Below are 21649 nucleotides of genomic sequence, written 5' to 3'. Positions count from 1 at the left end.
AAGTATATTGGTGATCCATCTCATGTTTTAGACTTCATCACGATTCAGTTAGATGGTGATTTGACTTATGATGTAGAGCTAGTGGCCATTTTAGGGTGTCAGGTTCGAAAGTTGAGGTCAAAGGATATAGCTTTGGTAAAGGTGTAGTGGAGAGGTCAGCCCGTAGAGGAGGCTACTTGGGAGACCGAGCGGGAGATGCAGAGCAGATACCTATACCTATTTGAGGCTCCAGATATGTTTCTAGACCCGTTCAAGGATGAACGTTTATTTAAGAAGGGGATGATGTAACGACCCGGCCGGTCATTACGAGAGTTATAGCCTCGTTCCCCCTTTTCCTGCTTCTTTTGTGTTCTTTAGCTATATTATGATTTACCAGGTCAGTTGGTTCGGGTTCGGAGTGGTTTTGGAGTGAATTGAGACACTTAGTCTCTTAGGAGAAGGTTTAAGTTGGAAAAGTTGACCGGATGTTGACTTATATGTAAACAATCTTGGGATTTAATTTTGATGATTCTGTTAGCTCTGTTACATGATTTTGGACTTAGGAGCGTGGTCCATATTGTTATTTGGAGGTCTGTGGTAGAATTAAGCTTGAATTGGCGAAAGTTAGAAAGTTAGAACTTTGGCGATTTTGGTCGGCAATGGAAATTTTGATATCGGGGTCAGAATGGAATTCTGGAAGTTAGAGTAGGTTCGTGGTGTCATATTTGACTTGTGTGCAAAATTTGAGGTCATTCGGACGTGGTTTGATATGTTTCAGCATCGTTTGTGGAATTCGTAAGTTTAGAAGTTCTTAAGCTTGAATCGGGGGTAATTTGGTGATTTGATGTTTTTTTTGAGTGATTCGAAGGTTCGACTAAGTTTGTATGATGTTATGGGACGTGTTGGTATGTTTGGTTGAGGTCGCGAGGGCCTCGGGTGAGTTTCGGGTGGCCAATGGATCATTTTTGGCCTTGGTGAGATTGCTGATGTCTGTTGTATATTTCTTCTGGTTTCCTTTTTCGCGTTCGCAAGTGGGTCTTCACATTTGCGAAGAGTGTTTTCTGGGTGATGAGGATTTTGTTCTTCGCGTTCGGAAAGGAGGGGACACGAACGCGAATGCGAAGGTGTAGTCTGAGTGTGCATCGCAAACGCGGGAGCAGGGTTGCGTTCGCAAAGAGGAGTGAGGCAGTTGGGAACCCGATGTCCTTAATCTATACATTCGCGAGGTGGTTGTTGCGTTCGCAAATGTCTGAGCCATCAAAGCATCGCATTCGCGGGGCATGTGTCGCTTTCGTGAAGAGTAAAGTGGAGAGGCAGTCAAGTTGTTCTACGCGAACGCGAGAGAAAGGTCGCATTCGTGAAGAAGGAAATCTGGGCAAACAGTGTTATATTCAAAATCGAGGGTTTGAGCCAATTATTCATATTTTGAGCTAGAGACCACGTAATTGAGCGATTTTTGAAGGAATTTTTAGGGAGTTGATTGGGGTAAGTGTTCCTCACTTGATTTTGGTTAAATTCCATGATTATATCTTGATTTTTGTCATCTAAATTATGAAGTGGGGTGAAAAATTGAGGGGGGGGGGAATGGAAGAGTCCTTGAGGTGTAATTTTGGAGTTTTGAAGGATATTTTGTTGTTGGATTTGAGTAAATTTGGTATGGTTAGACTCGTGAGTGAATGAGCTTTCGGGTTTTGTGACTTTGGTCGGATTCCGAGACGTGGGCCCGGGGGCCAGGTTTGAACTAATTTCGGGTTTTGAGTCTAATTTGGTAGTTTTTCTTGTGGAATTGATCCCTTTAGCCTATGTTGATCGTATTGTATTGCTTGTGGCTAGATTCGGGATATTTGGAGGCCGATTTGAGAGGCAAAGGCATCGCGGAGTAGGATTTTGGCTTGGTCTGAGGTTAGTAACGCTTCTAAACTTGGTTCTGATCGAAACCCCGAACTATGTGTTATGTGATTAGTATTGAGGTGATGTACATGCCAAGTGACGGGCGTGCACCGTGAGAATGGTGACTTGGGTGATTCCATGGCACCGATTAGTGACTATATCCTGTTATTATCCATGTTTTCTCCATGTGATAAAGTAGTTGAGCTGTGAACCATACTAGAAACATATTTAGGCTTTGTGCCGGTATTGTTTGGACCCTTAGCGGTCGTTTCTTGATGTCATCTCACTAGTTTCATTTAATATTCCACACTCAGTCATAATCATGCATTTTTGTATCATATCTCAGTCTCAGTTATTTATTGATTCATCATATCATTGTTCCGGTTTGTTTTCATGACATTGTGAGCCAATGGTGAGACTGGAGATGTTGATGATTGAGTGAGGCCGAGAGCCTAGTAATGAGTGAAAGTTATGGGATCGGACTGCACGCCGCAGCGGTTATATTGATAATTATGATAGAGTTTGGGCTGCAAGAGCCCCTCCGGAGTCTGTAACACACCCCTAGTGAGGGAGGATGATATTATTGAGTGATGGATTTCCCTAGACATGGATTTGTCCGAAGTACTTGATACCTGGAGATAGATTTCTCCACAGGGTTAGATTTCCCTTTATCCTTGGTACTGGGTGACTTTTAGTCAGTGTTGTATATGTTCCAGGATGGATTTCTCTGGGCCGGATGACCATATACAGTTGCGAATGGTTGAGCACTCGAGAGTGGAAGTACACGGTGCATTTCATACATTCTGTGCATTGACATGTAGAGATTAGCTGAGCTATATACCTTACACTGTTCAAATTTGCATTTATTTTACTGCTTTGAGCTGTATATTTGACTTGAAAGCATGTCTACGTTTCTACACCTTTACTTCTGTTTTTACCTGTTGAGGTTACGTTCATCACTACCTTTTAGTCCGAAGTTTGGACTTGTTACTTACTAAGTTGGTGTACTCACGTTACTCCGTGCACCCCGTGTGCAGATCCAGGCGATATCGATCGTAGCGGCGGTTGCTGATCGAGGTCCCAGAGTTTGGAGGTTGTTGAGGTAGGTACATGGCGTTCGCGGGCCTTGACCTTCCTTTTTTATCTCTGTCGTACTTTCAGTTTATATCTTCAGATACTGTAGTAGATTGTATTTACTGATCTAGACGCTCATGTACTCAGTGACACCCTAGTTTTGGATTGCATTGTGTCATTCAGAATTTTCTTATGTTTCAAACAGTTTTCTTTTATGTTAAATGCTTCCGTTAATGTTTTCAAACCTATTACTGTTGTGTTGAGTTTTGTTGAGTTGAGGCTAGCTTAGTTCCACGATAGGCACCATCACGACGATTGAGTTTGGGTCGTGACAGTAAACAACTTCCTTTTTGGAAGAAAAAAGAAAGAAAGAGGATCTTCCTTAATTAACGTGTCTTGTGTTCAGTAACTAATGTAGTAATTATGAAGGTAAAAAGGAGGACCTCGATATTGAAATCTAATTTTTGGATAAGGAATCATATGCAAATTATATATTGTAGAGTCAACATAAATGGACTATCTACATCATATTTACATCATTCTCCACCATATGTAAAGATAGGTTGGTTTGCTTTGCTTCTAAACTTCAAAAGCCACATGTTTTCTGAGGGTGCCATCATTGAATCACCTGCTAAGAAGTAGCAAGTACATGGGCCAAGACGATAAAGTTTTGTCACACTGAATCTCAGTGCACATTCTCTTCTATTCTTTTGTCTCAGCCTTTCTCTGCTATGTCCATTTCCCCTCAATCTGCCATATGAATTGATGCAAAGTGCGAATATATATACGTTGGAGAAAGTGTAGCCTTGAGAAAGAACTAAACCTAGCTATTCAAGAACGTAACTTTCCCATTTTTTTCTCTTTGATATCTGAATAGTTGTATACAAGTTCGCCGCCATGGATTCTAGGAATCTTTATCATCATTATCAACTCCAACAACAGCAGTTTGCTGGCTATCCTTTATTACCTGGAGTTCCTGCTTTACACGATTGGAATCCAAGCTTGACCTCGTAAGTTCTTCTAGTAGTACAATTCCTTTTCAAAAGTGGTATGCAGCTAGCTAGTTGATCGTTTCTCTAGTTTTACCAGTTTAAAACTGCATCTAATTCAAAAGAATTTGTTTTTGGTTTAAGAATTAATGCATCACAACGTATGATTTAGTGTCAAAATAATATCACCTTCTAAGCATTTTGTTCCTCAATTTTTTCTTATGGACAAGAAGTAGAAATTTAAACACAGATACTTGCTAGTCTTCTAAGTATTTTCTTTCCATATTCACAACTCAGCTTCATCTAACAACAACAACAATAACAAGAAACCCAGTATTATCCCATAAGTGGAGGGTAGTGTGTATGCAGCGTTACCCCTACTTGACCTTGTGAAGGTAGAGAGATTTCCGATAGACCATCTGCTTAAGATTTCTTATTTGCTTTGAGCTCCGGTGCAAAGTATCATTAATTTAATTAAGAATCAAAGATTTTATTTTGTTCTCGCTTTTAATAAATATGAACTTTTTAATTAAAATCTGAGAAACGTGAACTTTAGGGTTTATGTGAGTTGATCTATTGCGTCTGTGATAATACAGGGAAGAAGAATATTACTACAAGGGAGACATGAAAAGGATCCAAAATAACATCTCATCAGAAGAGCAGTGGAAAAGAAGTAGTATTGATACATTTCCATTTATGAACGCCTCAATGTTCCAAGATGGCCATCAATCATCCAACGAGCAGCTGGATTACAAAAATAGCAAGGCATATATATCCAACGATTATTTCTTCAAGATGAAAGATATGAATGGTTTGAGTAACAGCTTGTTCAAAGAAAGTTACTTCAAACAAGAGCAACAGCATGTTTTTGATCTGAATGAGAATCTTCTATCCGAAGATCATTCGTATATGAACAATGCTAAAACCTGCATTGGATTTTCCCGTTTAGCTGCTGCTGCAACTCCAAATTATATCTCAAATCATATGGAACATTATGATTTCCAGGGCTTGAAGAAGTTAGCATTTAATGGCCTAAATTTCAAGAATAGTAGTATTGGTGATCATAGTACTAGCTTTGGCCATTTCTGCACAGACAGGATGTCTTCTGGCCTTGCTGGACTGCAAGAATTAACTCATAATCCATCAAATAGCTCCAACAAAGTAGGGATTTTCTTGATTTATTAGAGTATTATTTTCATCTTACGGGTTATAATCTATGTTGCTTGGACTCTCTGAAAATGTTATCAGTGGTTACGGTAACATTTTGGAGAGTTTGCGCAACATAGGTTTTAGCCACCCTCATTTTCTTCCTTCAATTGATATCTGCTAACGGCTTAAAATTGTTAACAGAACCCAGTTGTTAGCAATAATATTGGAGTTTCTACAAAAGCAAAGAGATTGAATTGTTCAGCTGAAACTCCAGCTCAAGAAGTATCGAAGAAGCCTCGAATCACATCACAATCTTCCACTCCAATGCTTAAGGTGAAAAGGGAAGAAGAAAAATAAATTGAAGTATATATAATGTTCCCACATGTCAATCAAAAATTTATTATCAAGGTAATATAGACAATTTGAAATAAGCTGTATTGAAGCAGGTACGGAAGGAAAAACTAGGAGACAGGATTTCAGCTCTTCACAGATTAGTGGCACCTTTCGGCAAGGTATATACTCTATACATTTATACCATCAGAACCCACTAAAAACGAGTAACTGACAGAAGGAGAGTACTTGTACTATTTTATTGTTTGTACCATGCTAAATACTTGTTCTTTTCTCCCACAATGGAATATGCAGACTGATACAGCCTCAGTATTAACAGAAGCTATAGGCTATATTCAGTTCCTTCAGGACCAGATCCTGGTAATAAAGCTAGCACGCATTCTGCTTAATTTATCCTCTTCAATTCATTTAAACTCCTTTTCCTAGAAAAAGATTCATATCAAAATCGCTACTACTAATTAAGAGATTGATATTTACATTGCATTACTTTTAGCCTTTTAAATATTACCCTTTTTAATTTGTTAATGTTACACAGACATTAAGCATGCCGTATACGAAGTCATCTCAAGGGAAGCTCCATCAGATAAACTTAAAGGTAACTGCGCGAAACCAACAAGCTTTTCTACTACGTGTTGCTAGGCTAGATGGGTCTCTTTACATTTGCATGAATTTTAAGGTGTCTGTATATATTCTCCTATCTATTGCTTGAGTTAATTATTTCGTAAAGATTTTAAGTTACATAACAACACTGTAAATATACTTTTACTCGACTAGTGGTGTTTAATATATAATCTATTAATTATAACAAATTAGTTAGATATATTACCATTTTTATCAACTATCCTATCAATGTTTAATTATTATACCTATAATTACTTTACAAGTGATCTTATTGCATGTGCAAATAAATTTTATTGGTCTGTACGTAGAACTTCTATAGCAAATATGGAATTAAGGAAATTAAATACTTGGTTGAAAGCACCTGTTTTTTGGTGTTTGGTGTGGCAGGATTCGAGCATAGACATGAAAGGACAAACAGTGCTAGATCTTAAGAGTAGAGGGCTATGTCTTGTGCCAATGTCTTTTTCTTCTTACATCACTTATTCGTGCGACTGAAACATCGGACAAGTACTCCATTGACTTCAATAATGCATGGAAGCATATGGTAGGATTGTACAGTTACTGTAACTTTTCATGCCCAAATCATGAAGATAATGTTTATTGTGACATAGTTTGCAATCAATAATCGCTTAAAGATTTATTGCGTTTTTTCCTCATGGGCATCGCCAGATTCTTGAATTAATTCCCATTGGAATTTGGAGGATGTACGTAATAATCACTCCATTCAACTTCATATTTAGAGTCAAATGTAACAGTCTTCTTAGCCCAACTTTTGAAGATGTCTTCTGAAAATTAACTTAATGTTTTTAATTTAATTTATTTTAATCTCTAGAGATCTACTTTTAATATATAAGAAAGAAATATAAATGGATGTTAATTCAACTCAAAATTGATCTAATTGGTCTGTAAACCAAAGAAACTTTGAATTGGACTGAAACTGTATGATAACTAGAATGTTTAATATCCAGATGTTAACTGCATGTCCATAGTTGACCAATGATACAGGATAACGAACATATGACTGTCAACATCAATTAACACTACCTCAATCTCCAGCAAGTTGAGATTGACTTATGAATCCTTACAGTCAATGTCGCTCTATTTAAATAACACAAATGCAACATACATGAAGATCTGGTGCGGGAGAATCTGGAGCACTGGCAGAGAATGAACAAGATATATCCGTAAATACCACCATTTTACTATATGAGACAACAACAACAATAATATAAGTATGTTCCCACCAGGTGGGGTCTGGGAAGGTAGTCTGTACGCAGACCTTACCCCTACCTAGAGGCAAAATATATGAGACTATATGAGACTTAACAATAATAACGATCAGTCCTTGAATCGACAGAAGAAAATCCAAGAAGCTTATGTTTTTCAATCTCTAGACAATTAAACTTTTACAGCTGAAGGAAAAAAAAGTCATGAACACAACATATTTATAGTATTAGGATCCACAAAAGAATGAGAACAAGAAAACTAAGATAACAGAATGTATGGGTTTAAGTGTCTCTAGTCAGCCCCAATGTTCATCCTTCTTCCATAGACCCCCTCTAAACCCTGCATCTTCAATTGGAAATGACTCCAACTCAGGACACCAGCTAACCTTGAGTATTCTTAAGGAAGGCATTACTTGATGCATTGCTGACCATTCCAATCTCAAATCCGATAAAGATTCCAACAATAAGCCCTCAATTTTCCAAGCAGTACTACCATCACCCCAGAAGTTCTCATGCATTTGTGTAATATCACCAGAAATGATTGACAGGTACCGCAACATGGGCAGAGATGTAGGGTTAAGCCATTCAGGACTTGTCTTACCTGGATAAAATTTGAGAATCAGCTCGTGGAGTTGTCGTGGAGGATAAAGTCTACCAAGTTTGGTCGCAAGTCCATTATCTTGACTGCCAAAGCAACTTATTGTTAAAAATTGAAGTTCTTGGAGATCTACCAGTACATTCCCCTCATCATCTCCAATCTCCTCATTTTGAGTTAGTCTTAAACTGAGAGTTCTGAGTCGAGTGAGGCGTCTGAGCTCAGCTATACGACAACCTCCTGGTTGGCTTACTTTTGCAGGCTTAAATCCAAGCAATACTTGAAGATTGGAAAGCCTACTTAATCCTTTTGGAAGGTACTCAAGTGAACCACAGTTGTTCACATCTAAAACAGCAAGTTCCTCAAATGTCAGAACGCAAGAGGGGAGCATTTTCATATTTTGGCAATAGCTGAAATCCAAAATCTGTAATTTTTCAAGCTTGGATATGGAAGCTGGAACTCCAATCATTGGATGTGTATTGCTTAAACTGAGATAAGTAAGCTGTTTGGCAGATCCAATGCCTTCCAACAAACTTGAAAGAGGCAAATCGAAAATTGATTTTGACAGATCCAATACTTGGAGGTGTCGACTCTTGCACAACTTCTTGGCAATGTCGAAACGGATTTTGTTTACTTCACCACTCTTTGTGGTTGTTAGCAGTGCTCGTAACTTTCGATTGCTCAGTAGTTGCTTCCCATTCATCTCACTCTTAATACCCAAATGCCGACAAGTTGCATCAGATGGGGTGCAAAATGCATCATCCTCTGCTATTTTGATCACCAAGTCACGAACCATATCATGCATTTTGCATGTGTGGATCACACCATTGTAAGCCTTATCAACAACTTCTATCAAACACCGATTGGATAGTTGTGAGAAACAATCTTCTCCCACTTCAGTCGATGACCTACCACTTCTCAGAGGTATGAAGCTTTCTCCAATCCACCAACGGATCAGTTGGTCTTTTGGTATGACACAATCTTCAGGAAAGAGTGAAAAACAGAGGAAACAGGATTTCAAGTAAGGAGGGAGTTCATCATAGCTCAACTGTAGTGAGGCCGTCACTGAGTCATCATTTTCTTTCAATTCATCACGGAAATGATTTGCAATACGCCTCCATTCGTGATAGTAAGGTGGCTTGCAAAGCATCACTCCTCCTACTGCTTTGATTGCTAAAGGAAGACCCTTGCATTTTTCCACAATCTCCTTTCCCACGTCCTCCAACTCGGGGAAATTGCATTCACCTGCACTTGCTGCAAACGCAATCTTCCGGAATAGTAACCAACTGTAGTGCTCATTGAGGAATTTTGGCCAATGTATTCTTGCTTCTGTAACTCCCATCTTGCGAGCGACTAGCTCATTTCTCGTTGTTACAATAACACTGCTCCCATTTCCTTTGGGCAGTCCAGCATAAATTTTTTGCCACCAAGCATTGTCCAAGCTCCAAACATCATCCATAACAATCAAAAACCTCTTTCCCAAAAGGTACTGGTTTATTTTTCTTAACAGTTCACACTGGTCATCACCAACGCATGCATCTCCTAAACTCCTCAATATGCTTCTCATGACTTGTTCCTCAGTAAATGTTTGAGAAACAGACACCCAAATCCTCCTCTCAAAGTGATCCTCCACCCTTCTGTCATTGAAGACTTTCTGAGCAAGAGTGGTTTTGCCAAGTCCTCCCATACCCACAAATGCAATGGCAAGTAAACCATCTCTTGCTTCAAATAGCCAATCCTTTATCTTCTCAGTGTCACCTTCCAAACCAACTACCTGAGTGTGGTCATAAAGGGAAGAAGTCCATCTTGACATTAGATTATTGTGTGCCTCCATACTTCCTTCTTTTAGAAGTGGTACTCCAAGATATGTTGAAATGTTTTGCTTTATCTCCGAGATTCTGTCATTGATTTCAGCAAGGCGCTTCCCAGTTTGATGGCGAAGAGATAGCCTTTTGGGATGGAAGCATGTAGTAGCCCGATCACTATCTGCAGATTGATTCTGGCAGTCCTCAAGTATCTCTTCAGCTTCGAAAATTAAGTCTCGCAAACACGACATGACTCCTTTAAGGGTGTTGTTTTTCCTCTTGAGCCTCTCTGCATCTTTGAGAAAGCTTTGCATGAATAGCAGCTCGTTCTTCAGTTTTTCAAATTGCTGTCTGTATTTAGTAAGAAACCTACTCTCCTCTGTGAGAACATTCAGAAGTTTCTCCAAGAATACAGTGACCACCGCATCCACCATCTCTTCTGCTACAAATTTCTGAAATGCAGCTTAATGAAAATGGATCACCTAATAAACCAAAAGAACAAATCACTAAGGGAGCTCAAGGACATATTCATAAAAAAACATAAGTATTTTCTACGTAAGTCTACCTCCCACAAAAGAAGGAAATACTTAAGTTTGTATAGGAGTATGTTTGGTTCCGCTTGTAAGAATATAATCCCGGGATAGAACTAGTTATACAGTGTCTGGTCCAATTTCTATTTCTCGCATTACAAATACCCAGATCTAATATTATTTTATGTGCCATAGAATATGAAACAAAAATACATGTTTTAGCAACACCTGGGAAAAAGAACCTAAAATGGTACAAATTACACTTAAAGCAGGCAGGTTTTTAAGAAAAGAACAATATAGTAAGAATTCTTAATAATTTAAAACTTATAATGTCACGACCCATTTTCTGAACAAGCCGGGACCGGCACTCATCACTGAACATGACCGAGCGGACCATCTCTGCTTATCGAATCTATTATAACTTCAAACTTTATATGCCACAAGGCACAACTGTAACCAAATACTTTTAAATAATTTAAATATCTAAAATAAGCCAACTTCAAAACTTTATTCGTAGTAACCAATAAAATGCTGCTAAGTTATTATCAAAAACATCTTAATCTTAACCCAACGACTATATCTATGAAGCCTCTACTGATAAACTGACGCATTGCTCAAGACATGAGATTTTCTGGCCAGTTCTCTAAGTAAACAAAGAAATAACTAAATAAAGATAACTCTAAGGAATACTCCACGAACAAAAGCGGAGCTCACCAATAGCAGTAGAAGAGAAGGAAGTCCTAACTCGTAGCCTGCTCGCCTGCAAAATCGGTTCCTACGTTGTACCGCAGACCAACGTAAGTTCCCAAAAGAGAACGTCAGTACCATCCATTGTACTCAATGAGCCTCAACGACAGGGGACGAAACTTTAATAACATATATATTACGAGCAAAGATTCTAAATGCATGTAAAACATAAGTTTATAAGAACAATTCTAAAATAATTGCATAATAGCAGTTTATGAATATTCTAAAAGAAATTCTTTTCTTTTTCTTTCTTATAAAAAAATACTTCACTTTATACTTTGGGAGTTCCAACTATCCTGACTTAATTCTGTCTCAGTCACCGTGTGATCGGCACGGGTTCGATCCCAACCTGATCGAATAGGCCCAATCCACGAGGTGTCACTCGTTTCATGGTTCTCAGCGCTCATGTATCATACCTTAGACTGACTAAGTAAATTCTCAGCAATGAGACCCTCGGCTCGTGTGCTCCCTACTTTGGCACAAGTAGTTTCAGGATGTCAACGTCTTGGTCAGGACCCTCGGCTTGGACGATGACTCCTTCTCAGGATAAAGGATACTCCCAAAAATCTTTTCTTTCTAAAACCTCTTCTTGTGACCTTTCAAGTCTATATCTTTCCTTTATAGAACATCATGTACATAATCATGCTGGTATCCTTAAATGTAAAAGTATTTCTAAAGATTCTTGCTTCTTCATAAATTTTCAACATGAAAATAGCATATAAGAATAACACAAAAATCGGAAAATTTACACACATTTATCATAATAAATCATCTAAACTTTTGCTAGACCACTTCTAAGTTAATAGGTACTCACTCGCTCCAATTAAGTAAATATAAACTCTTTTAAGCAATTTATCAAACACCTTGTATGCGTGCTTTTGTGAGTTAAACCACTTTAGTAAAGGGTTATATCAACTCACCTCAAAACTTCTCGAGCCAATACGTAGGCCCTAGTCCAATCGACACCAGTCAAACAATCGATTCTACAACAACCAGTGCATTCTAATCAATTTTAAAGTACTACACCTAAATATGAAATTTATTGTTGATATAGAGAAAGAAGTGAATTAACTATTCAATTCTTACCTACTACTACTGGAGGATAATTGACAATAGGGAATTTATATACCTGAGTTCAAGAATTATTGATTTGTAAAGAACCCTAGAATTTTTTTGTTGTTGCCTGCGTGCCTTCCGTTTGTTGCGTGAATGGAATAACGTTTTGTTTCTTTTTCCGTATAAGAATTGCGTGAATGAATAGAAGGTTAAGTCTCCTGTTTTGTTCGTATAACAATTCTCAGCCTTCAGGCTTTGTTCGTATAAGTTTAAGTCTTCTGATTTGATTAAGGCATTTTAAGCCTTTTGCCTTTCGAAAAGGCAGACGTATTTTTTTTTTTTTTTTTTTTTTTTTGTATAAGGCTTTAAGCCTTTGTTTACATCAGCCACTTTATGGGCTTAAGGTTAATTTCTATTTTTTTTTACTTAACTAATAATTAATGATACCCACTTTTTAATAATTAATAATATTAAAAATTATTAATATTTTCCCTAATTGTATGTCCAATTATTTATAAATAGAAAAGTAATACAAAATCAATCACAAAGATTTAAATCCGTAATAGAAGTATAATTTAAGATTATAAAAATTAAATTCTATATTTAGCGTGTCTTGAAACTTTTATAAATTTGAGGATTGTTGCAATCTTCCCTCCTTAAAAATATTCGTCCTCGAATGTCACTAGGGCCTTATTCTTAAGCTAACAATCATCCCATAGGTCCTTGAACCTCTTAAATTTTTCTTAGCACGACTCACTCTTCCAAGGGACTCAAAATTTTGGCTCTCCCTAAATTTTCAAAAATTTCGGCAAAGTTTCCCTTGTAATTTGGACTATCCAAAAAAATATCCCTGTCACAAATACCACAACTACACCAACAACAACCAAATATACCATAACAGGCCATTCTTAGGCACCATACACAGCTGATAAATTAATTACTCACACTCTGGCAAGGAGGTACCACAATAACCAACAAGAATCTAAAACACAATACTTTAGCAAAAGTAAATCACTTTAAGGAGTTAAATGTACTTTGGCATGGCACTAAATTATTAAATAACTAAATATACTCTGACAAAAACTAAATTACTTCAATAACTAAGTATAATCTAGCAAGGACATAAACACATGCTAACTTGTATTTAATAAATAAAATATAAATGTCAATCCAAACCTAAGTTCACATACCTTTTTTCTCAAATAAATATGGATATTTCTCTCTCATAACTTCCTTGACCTCCCACGTAGCCTCTTTTGAATCATGATTACTCCACAAAACCTTTACCGATGCTATATATTTTGTTCTCAACTTTCTGACTTGCCTATCGAGAATTTCTATAGGTACCTCTTCATAAGTCAGGCCTTCCTTAATTTCTATGGTATCGGCAGGTATTATATGCATACTCATCATGAATGTACTTTCTAAGCATAGACACATGAAAGACAGGATGCACAAATGACAATTCAACGGGCAACGCTAGCTCATAAGCCACATTTCCCTTCTTTTCTATAATCTCATAAGGTCCAATAAATCTAGGACTAAGTTTCCCCATCTTACCAAACCTGATAACTCCTTTCATTGGTGAAACTTTCAAAAATACCTTGTCACCAACCATGAACTCTAAGTCACGATGCCTCTTGTCAGAATAGGACTGTTGACGACTCTGAGCCGCTTTCAATCTTTCTCTGATTAGCTGGACTTTTTCTAAGGCCTCACAAACAAACTCTGGACCAATCAACGGCACCTCCGATAGTTCAAACCAACCCACTGGAGACCTACATCTTCGCCCATACAATGCTTCATAAGGAGCCATACTGATGCTAGCCTGATAGCTGTTATTGTAAGCAAATTCTATAAGTGGCAAGTGATCATACCAATTATCTCCAAAATCTATAACACATGCTCGCAACATATCTTCGAGAGTCTGAATGGTTTCTTGCCTGGCCATCGGTCTGTGGATGGAAAGCGGTGCTCAAATTTACCTTGGTACCTAATCTTTTCTGAAATGCCTGCCAAAAATGCGCCGTGAACTGAGGGCCTCTGTCAGATATGATTGAAACTAGAGTACCATGCAATCGGACTATTTCTTTGATGTACAACTGCGCATACTACTCTGCGGAATCTGTCGTCTTTACTGGTAGGAAATGCGCGAACTTTGTCAGTCGGTCTAGAATAACCCAAATTGAATCATGCTTACGGTACGTGCAAGGTAGACCTACTACGAAATCCATATTAATCATCTCCCACTTCCACTGTGGTATCTCTATATCTTGAGCTAGGCCACCAAGCCTCTGATGCTCGACTTTGACTTGCTGGCAATTCAAACATTTAACCACATGATCTGCTACTTGTTTCTTCATGCCTTTCCACCAATACAACTCTTTCGAATCTAGATACATTTTGGTAGCACCTGGGTGGATAGAGTACCTCGAACTGTGAGCTTCTTCCATTATGGCCTTCCTAATACCATCTACATTAGGCACATATAATCGATCATTCAACTTCAAAACTCCGTCACTTCCTAGAGTGAAGGCAGTGATTTCTTTATTTCTGACTCCTTCTTTTAACTTCACTAAGTACGGATCTTCGTCTTGCTTAGCCTTAACATGCGCAACAAAGGAGGATTGCGCTAAGTCATAAGCAGTTATACCTCCTTCTTCGGTCTTGTCCAATCTAATTCCATCATTTGCTAGTTTTTGAATTCCTCGATCAAAAGATCACATTTGTACAGCAAGATGGGCCAAGACACCCATTGACTTCCTACTAAGTGCATCTGCTACCACATTAGCTTTGCCCGGGTGATAAAGGATATTGATGTCATAATCTTTCAATAGCTCGAGCCACCTTCTCTGTCTCAAATTTAATTCTTTTTGCTTGAAAATGTACTGGAGGCTTTTATGATCTGTAAACACTTCAGAATGTTCGCCATAAAGGTAGTATCGCCATATTTTTAATGCAAACACCACTACTGCAAGCTCCAAGTCGTGTATGGGGTAGTTCTTTTCATGATTCTTTAACTGCCTGGAAGCATAAGCAATAACTTTTCCATTTTGCATAAGAACACAACCAAGGCCCACTCTAGAGGCATCACAATACACTGTGAACCCACCCGAACCTGTCGGCAAGGTTAACACAAGTGCAGTGGTCAACCTCTTCTTTAACTCTTGAAAACTATGGTCACAAGCGTCTGACTATTGGAACTTAACTGCTTTCTGAGTCAACTTAGTTAATGGAGTTGCAAGTGAGGAAAACCCCTCTACAAACCTTTTATAGTAGCCAGTTAACCCCAAGAAACTCCTGATTTCGGTTGGCGTTGTCGGCCTAGGCCAGTTCTTTACTGCTTTTGTTTTCTGAGGGTCTACTTTTATTCTTTCACTAGATACCACGTGACCCAAGAATGCCACTGACTGCAACCAGAACTCACATTTTGAAAATTTGGCATAAAGTTCATCTCCTTCAAGGTCTGCAAGGCTAGCATGATCTTCCTTACTCTTAGAGTACACCAAAATATCGTCTATAAACACAATAATAAAGGTATCCAGGAATGGCTTGAAAACTCTGTTCATGAGGTCCATGAATGCAGCTGGAGCATTTGTCAACCCGAAGGACATCACTAGAAATTCATAGTGCTCGTAGCGAGTGCGAAAGGCTGTTTTAGATATATCTTCTTCCCTGATTCTCAACTGATGGTATCCCGACCTCAAGTCTATTTTTGAAAAGTACTTTGCACCCTGAAGTTGATCAAATAAATCATCAATTCTTGGCAGTGGGAGCCATCTTATAAGGAGGTATAGATATAGGCTGAGTGCCTGGCATGAGATCAATGCTAAAGTCTATGATTCTTTCAGGAGGAAGTCCGGGAAGGTCATCTGGGAAAACTTCTAGAAATTCTCTAACAATTGGCACAGACTGAAGAGCTGGTGGTTCTGATTCTGGGTTAATGATGTGACCCAAATAGGCGAGACACCCCTTACTGATCACTCGTTGTGCCTTAAGGTAAGAAATAAACTTACCTACAAGTGATGCTGAACTACCCTTCCACTCTAAGACTTCTTCATTTGGAAATTGGAACCTGACTATCTTGGCATGACAATCTAATATGGCATAGTAGGAAGATAACCAATCCATACCCATGATCACATCGAAATCCACCATTTCTAACTCTATGAGATCGGCTTTGGTGTTGCGACCTTGGACTGAAACTATACAACCTCTATAGACTCTTGTGACTTTCACTGACTTGCCAACTGGAGTAGATACTAGGAATGACTCACTAAGTTGTTCAGGTTCTAGTCCGAGGTTTATTGCAAAGTATGGAGTCACATATGAAAACGTTGAACCTGGATCCATTATGGCATAAGCATTATGTGAGCATACTAAAAGTATACCTGTAATAACTTCTGCAGATGCCTCTGCACTCTGACGATCAAGTGTGGCAAACAAACGGGGTTGACCCCCTCTTTGAGTAACTCGATCTGCACCTCTGCTTGCCTCATGCCCAGTCTGATTATGAGACCCACGAGCCTGAGGTGGTGCAACTGCAGTAGCTAAGGAACTAGAAGGACGAGTTGATCCCCCACTGAAATTACGTCTCAACTTTGGGCAGTTGGCCTTTATATGACCAATGTCTCCGCAATGATAGCAACCATGAAACCCGAGCTTGCACTGACCTAAACGTTGCCGCTTACATGTTCCACAAAGACCTTGTTATTGTGAATGTTGCTCAGCATGACTCTGGCTATGTGAGGATGATGTCCTAAAATTCTGATTCTGGCGAGACTGGTTTCCATAACTCTGAGTACGTTTGAAGGTAGACCCACCACCTGACTAATGACTGGACTGAGCTGGTGCTAATGACTCCTTATTAAAGGAATCCCTTCCACCTCCGTTGGATGTACCATTAAACCTGCCCGATATCCGGGCTTTCTTGTTATGCTCTTTTTCTTCTCTCCTATGTTGTCTGTCTTTTTCTAAGTGCTTGGCAAATCCCACAACAGAGGAGAAGGCTGTCATCCCTACCGTTGCAGCTGATGTCGTATCCTTAATGTGGTAAGCTAAACCGCCAACAAACCTGCGAATTTTTGCTTTTTCTGTCTTAACTATGTGAGGAGCATGCTTAGCTAACCTTACGAATTCCATATAGTACTCTTGCACACTTTTATTCCCTTGCTTGAGCTGTTCGAACTCTGTAGCCTTAGCTTCCCTATCCTCTTCTGGGATAAAGTTAGCCATGAAGGCCTCTTCAAATTCTTCCCAAGTAGGCGGACCATCATCTTCATCTCTTTCCTTTTCCCACATCTCAAACCAAGCGCCAGCCACATCTCTAAGCTGGTAAGCAGCCAGCTCCACAGCTTCATCATCAAATGCCTTCATCGTTCGGAGGGCTTTTTTGACACCCTCCAGCCACAACATTGGATCTTCATCAACTATAGAACCATGGAACACTAGAGGACTCAACTTCAAAAATTCATTCACTCTTGAGGACTCAGAATTGTTTTGTCTATTTAATTGAGGTGGAATCTCATCTCTTCTCTCGTTCTGGTTGGCCATAAAGGCTTTAAACATCTCCATAGCACTGTTGATAGCATTAAACATCTGACCCACCGCGGGAGATATAGTTGCCTGAATCGGAGCTGCTGTTGGGGGCGACACTGGATCCTGAGGTACTGGATCATCATGCTCCACCCCTTCTTCATGTTCAACCCGGGGTACTTGAGCACCCTTTGAGGATTTACCTTTCCTTTTCTGAGTTAGAGCCTTTTTAGTTCTGCCTTGAGCCACAATAGTAGCAATAGTTTCTTGAGCAGCATCCTGAGTCTCGGTGTCAGAGTTGCGAGTACGAGCCATTTCTGCGAGTTTTGGAGAAACGAATACATTGGAGAATTTCTTAGAGGTAGGATCTACTGCACGATCTAAAGTATGAGAAAAATGAAACTTTTCCAAAATGCTTGTAGCCTCCTGTTTATAAGTATGGCGCGTTTCATACCCATAAACAAGACTCTACTAACACGGCTTCATAGACCCCTAAGACTCCATAAACCTGAGGCTCTGATACCAAATTTGTCACGACCCATTTTCTGAACAAGCCGAGACCGGCACTCGATCACTAAACATGACCGAGCGGACTATCTCTGCTTATCAAATCTATTATAACTTCAAACTTTATATGTCACAAGGCACTACTGTAACCAAATACTTTTAAATAATTTAAATATCTAAAATAAGCCAACTTCAAAACTTTATCCGTAGTAACCAATAAAATGTTGCTAAGTTATTATCAAAAACATCTGAATCTTAACCCAACGACTATGTCTATGAAGCCTCTACTGATAAACTGACGCACTGCTCAAGACATGAGATTTTCTGGCCAGTTCTCTAAGTAAACAAAGAAATAACTAAATAAAGATAACTCTAAGGAATACTCCACGAACAAAAGCGGAGCTCACCAATAGCACTGGAAGAGAAGGAAGTCCTAACTCGTAGCCTGATCGCCTGCAAAATCGGTTCCTACGTTGTACCGCAGACCAAAGTAGGTTCCCAAAAGAGAACGTCAGTACCATCCATTGTACTCAGTGAGTCTCAACGACAGCGGACGAAACTTTAATAACATATATATTACGAGCAAAGATTCTAAATGCATATAAAACATAAGCTTATAAGAACAATTCTAAAATAATTGCATAATAGCAGTTTATGAATATTCTAAAAGAAATTCTTTTCTTTTTCTTTCTTATAAAAAAAAATACTTCACTTTATACTTTGGAGTTCCAACTATCCTGACTTAATTCTGTCTCAGTCACCGTGTGATCGGCACGGGTTCGATCCCAACCTGATCGAATAGGCCCAATCCACGAGGTGCCATTAGCTTCATGGTTCTCAGCGCTCATGTATCATACCTTAGCCTGGCTAAGTAAATTCTTAGCAACAAGACCCTCGGCTCGCGTGCTCCCTACTTTGGCACAAGTAGTTTCATGAAGTCAACACCTTGGTCAGGACCCTTGGCCTAGACGATGACCCCTTCTCAGGATAAAGGATACTCCCAAAAATCTTTTTTTTCTAAAACTTCTTCTTGTGACCTTTCAAGTCTAAATCTTTTCTTTATAGAACATCATGTACATGCTCATGTTGGTATCCTTAAATGTAAGGCATGGCATAGGAATGAATAAACATGTAAAAGTATTTCTAAATATTCTTGCTTCTTCATAAATTTTCAACATGAAAATAGCATATAAGAATAACACAAATCTGAAAATTTACACACATATATCATAATAAATCATCTAAACTTTTGCTAGAACACTTCTAAGTTAATAGGTACTCACTCGCTCCAATTAAGTAAATATAAACTCTTTTAAGCAATTTATCAAGCACCTTGTATGCGTGCTTTTGTGAGTTAAACCACTTTAGTAAAGGGTTATATCAACTCACCTCAAAACTTCTCGAGCCAATACGTAGGCCCTAGTCCAATCGACACCAGTCAAACAATCGATTCTACAACAACCAGAGCATTCTAATCAATTTTAAAGTACTACACCTAAATATGAAATTTATTGTTGATATAGAGAAAGAAGTGAATTAACTATTCAATTCTTACCTACTACTACTGTAGGATAATTGACAATAGGGAATTTATATACCTGAGTTCAAGAATTAGTGATTTGAAAAGAACCCTAGAATTTTTTTGTTGTTGCCTGCGTGCCTTGCGTTTGCTGCGTGAATGGAACAATGTTTTGTTTCTTTTCCCGTATAAGAATAGCGTGAATGAATAGAAGGTTAAGTCTCCTGTTTTGTTCGTATAACAATTCTCAGCCTTCAGGCTTTGTTCGTATAAGTTTAAGTCTTCTGACTTGATTAAGGCATTTTAAGCCTTTTGTCTTTTGCCTTTTGAAACGGCAGATACGGTTTTTTTTTTTTTTTTTTTTTTTTTTTTTTTGTATAAGGCTTTAAGCCTTTGTTTACATCAACCACTTTATGGGCTTAAGGTTAATTTCTGTTTTTTTTTTACTTAACTAATAATTAATGATACCCACTTTTTACTGATTAATAATATTAAAAATTATTAATATTTCCCCTAATTGTATGTCCAATTATTTATAATTAGAAAAGTATTTCAAAATCAATCATAAGGATTTAAATCCGTAATAGAAGTATAATTTAAGATTATAAAAATTAAATTCTATATTTAGTATGTCTTGAAACTTTTATAAATTTGAGGAGTGTTACATACAACTTCTTTAAACTAAAACCTAAATTACCTACTCATGATACAAATATAACACAGCTACTTCTTGGCTTTGGTATGAAATCCGCATAACAATCTTCGTGTCATTATTAATCATCCTATAACAATCCTTATATAATTACCCAGCATTGAACAATCCACAATCAAAATTCTGAATAACTAGCTACTCCCTGAACCAAATGAACCTTAAGAGCTATTGTTCCAAAACTAAAACCACCTAACTAAGTACTTAGTAATTTAATGTCCGAATCCTCTCTAAGAAAATTTAGAGTTAATTTTCCATGATAAGCTGAGCGGAAAAAAAAGAGAAGACCGGATCGAAAATTGAGCAGAGGCCTGCAACACTTACTTGTGAAGAAGGAAGATGCTTCTCCTGAGATGCTGCGTTAGTTATGATCACTATAGGAGTTTGAGAATTCGCCTTTTCAAAGTTGCAGTTTTTAAGTGGTGTAATAATTAGAGAGGAGGAAGGAAAGGAGGAAACCACAGAGATTGAAAACGAGAGAAATGGGGCCAACGCGGTTCAAAGAAAAATGCCAAGTGTTATGCCCAACTCCAAGTCAACGGGGTCCTCTCACCCTCTGCTTCGTTGAAAGCTGAGGTGTGGACGCTATGAATAAGGAAGAAAATAAATGCATTGTTGATTTCGAAGCCACTTGCTCTTCTAGACTTCTATCTGATCAATTAAGTCGCAGTTCCAAACTAATTAGATTAATCTTACGTATCTATCTATATTATATTAAAAGCACAAAGACATTTTCGTTTTTTTTTATCTTTTTAAAATATAGTTTACATCGGACAAAATAGTCATTTAATTATTTTTCTATATTTATGAATAGTCATTTAATTAATTTCTTACTATTTAGGAACAATCATTTAATTATTTATCTAATACTTAAAACTTTTATTTTTCAGTTTCTTTTAGATCTAAAATGTCAAACACTTTCAACTAAAACTTGGAAAGTTTTTGTTATTCAACTCAAACTAAAAGTTTCGTCTTTCAATTAACTTAGGAAAATTTTAATCACTTTTAAAGGAAAATATCATAGGAAATTTTTTAGTTAAATTTTTTTGACAGATTAATTCTTCAAAAAATATTAGGTAAAAACGTGCAATTTGATTTTCTTTTTGGTTTAGGAGTCTTTATTTTCTAATAAATCATTAAATTATACATAATTTTATTTTGTATAAAATCCTTTCATGTTTCAAAATATATACTAAAACTTTCTATAAAAGAGCTACAATTCTACGATTTCATCATCAAAACTTTGCCTTGTTCGAGCAGCAACTATAATTTAAGGATTTTCAGGTTCTTTTTTGAGCAATTTTTTTTTTATTGTAATTGAATTTTACATTCACGCGTTTATATTAGTAGTTAAATTTTGCATTCAC

General features: G+C 37.8%; 2 protein-coding genes across 7 annotated transcripts; one reads left to right on the top strand and one right to left on the bottom strand.

The window, feature by feature from the left end:
- Positions 1–3514: 3514 nt before the first annotated feature.
- On the top strand, positions 3515–6693 carry LOC107809606 (uncharacterized). The gene is made up of 7 exons (XM_016634264.2): positions 3515–3953; positions 4529–5093; positions 5283–5414; positions 5528–5593; positions 5727–5792; positions 5968–6027; positions 6441–6693. The coding sequence occupies exons 1-7, from the start codon at positions 3841–3843 to the stop codon at positions 6546–6548; spliced, it is 1110 nt and encodes a 369-aa protein (XP_016489750.1). The 5' UTR covers positions 3515–3840; the 3' UTR covers positions 6549–6693.
- Positions 6694–7375: 682 nt separating this feature from the next.
- Positions 7376–20893, bottom strand: LOC107809608 (disease resistance RPP13-like protein 4). Of its 6 annotated transcripts, none has more exons than XM_075249946.1 (4): positions 20607–20730; positions 19444–19506; positions 10924–10984; positions 7376–10161 (listed from the first exon to the last, which is right to left on the bottom strand). In XM_075249946.1, the coding sequence occupies exon 4, from the start codon at positions 10111–10113 to the stop codon at positions 7576–7578; it is 2538 nt and encodes an 845-aa protein (XP_075106047.1). In that variant the 5' UTR covers positions 10114–10161; positions 10924–10984; positions 19444–19506; positions 20607–20730; the 3' UTR covers positions 7376–7575. The 6 variants fall into 6 exon arrangements, with proteins under 6 accessions (XP_075106047.1, XP_075106049.1, XP_075106048.1 ...); XM_075249948.1 differs by lacking the exon at positions 20607–20730 and adding an exon at positions 19653–19864; XM_075249947.1 differs by lacking the exons at positions 19444–19506; positions 20607–20730 and adding exons at positions 11877–11939; positions 19653–19864.
- Between the last annotated feature and the right edge of the window lie 756 nt (positions 20894–21649).

The sequence above is a fragment of the Nicotiana tabacum genome, chromosome 3, assembly GCF_000715075.1.
Source record: "Nicotiana tabacum cultivar K326 chromosome 3, ASM71507v2, whole genome shotgun sequence".
NCBI lineage: Eukaryota > Viridiplantae > Streptophyta > Magnoliopsida > Solanales > Solanaceae > Nicotiana > Nicotiana tabacum.
This window is presented reverse-complemented; position numbering and strand designations above follow the sequence as displayed.

What these genes read in the sequence shown, in the direction of transcription:
- LOC107809606 (XM_016634264.2), top strand. Translation starts at nt 3,841, where the DNA reads ATGGATTCTAGGAATCTTTATCATCATTATCAACTCCAACAACAGCAG. An exon ending in TGGAATCCAAGCTTGACCTC is followed by an intron (nt 3,954 to 4,528) that starts GTAAGTTCTTCT and finishes GTGATAATACAG; the next exon opens with GGAAGAAGAATATTACTACA. An exon ending in TAGTGGCACCTTTCGGCAAG is followed by an intron (nt 5,594 to 5,726) that starts GTATATACTCTA and finishes TGGAATATGCAG; the next exon opens with ACTGATACAGCCTCAGTATT.
- LOC107809608 (XM_016634266.2), bottom strand. Translation starts at nt 10,113, where the DNA reads ATGGTGGATGCGGTGGTCACTGTATTCTTGGAGAAACTTCTGAATGTT.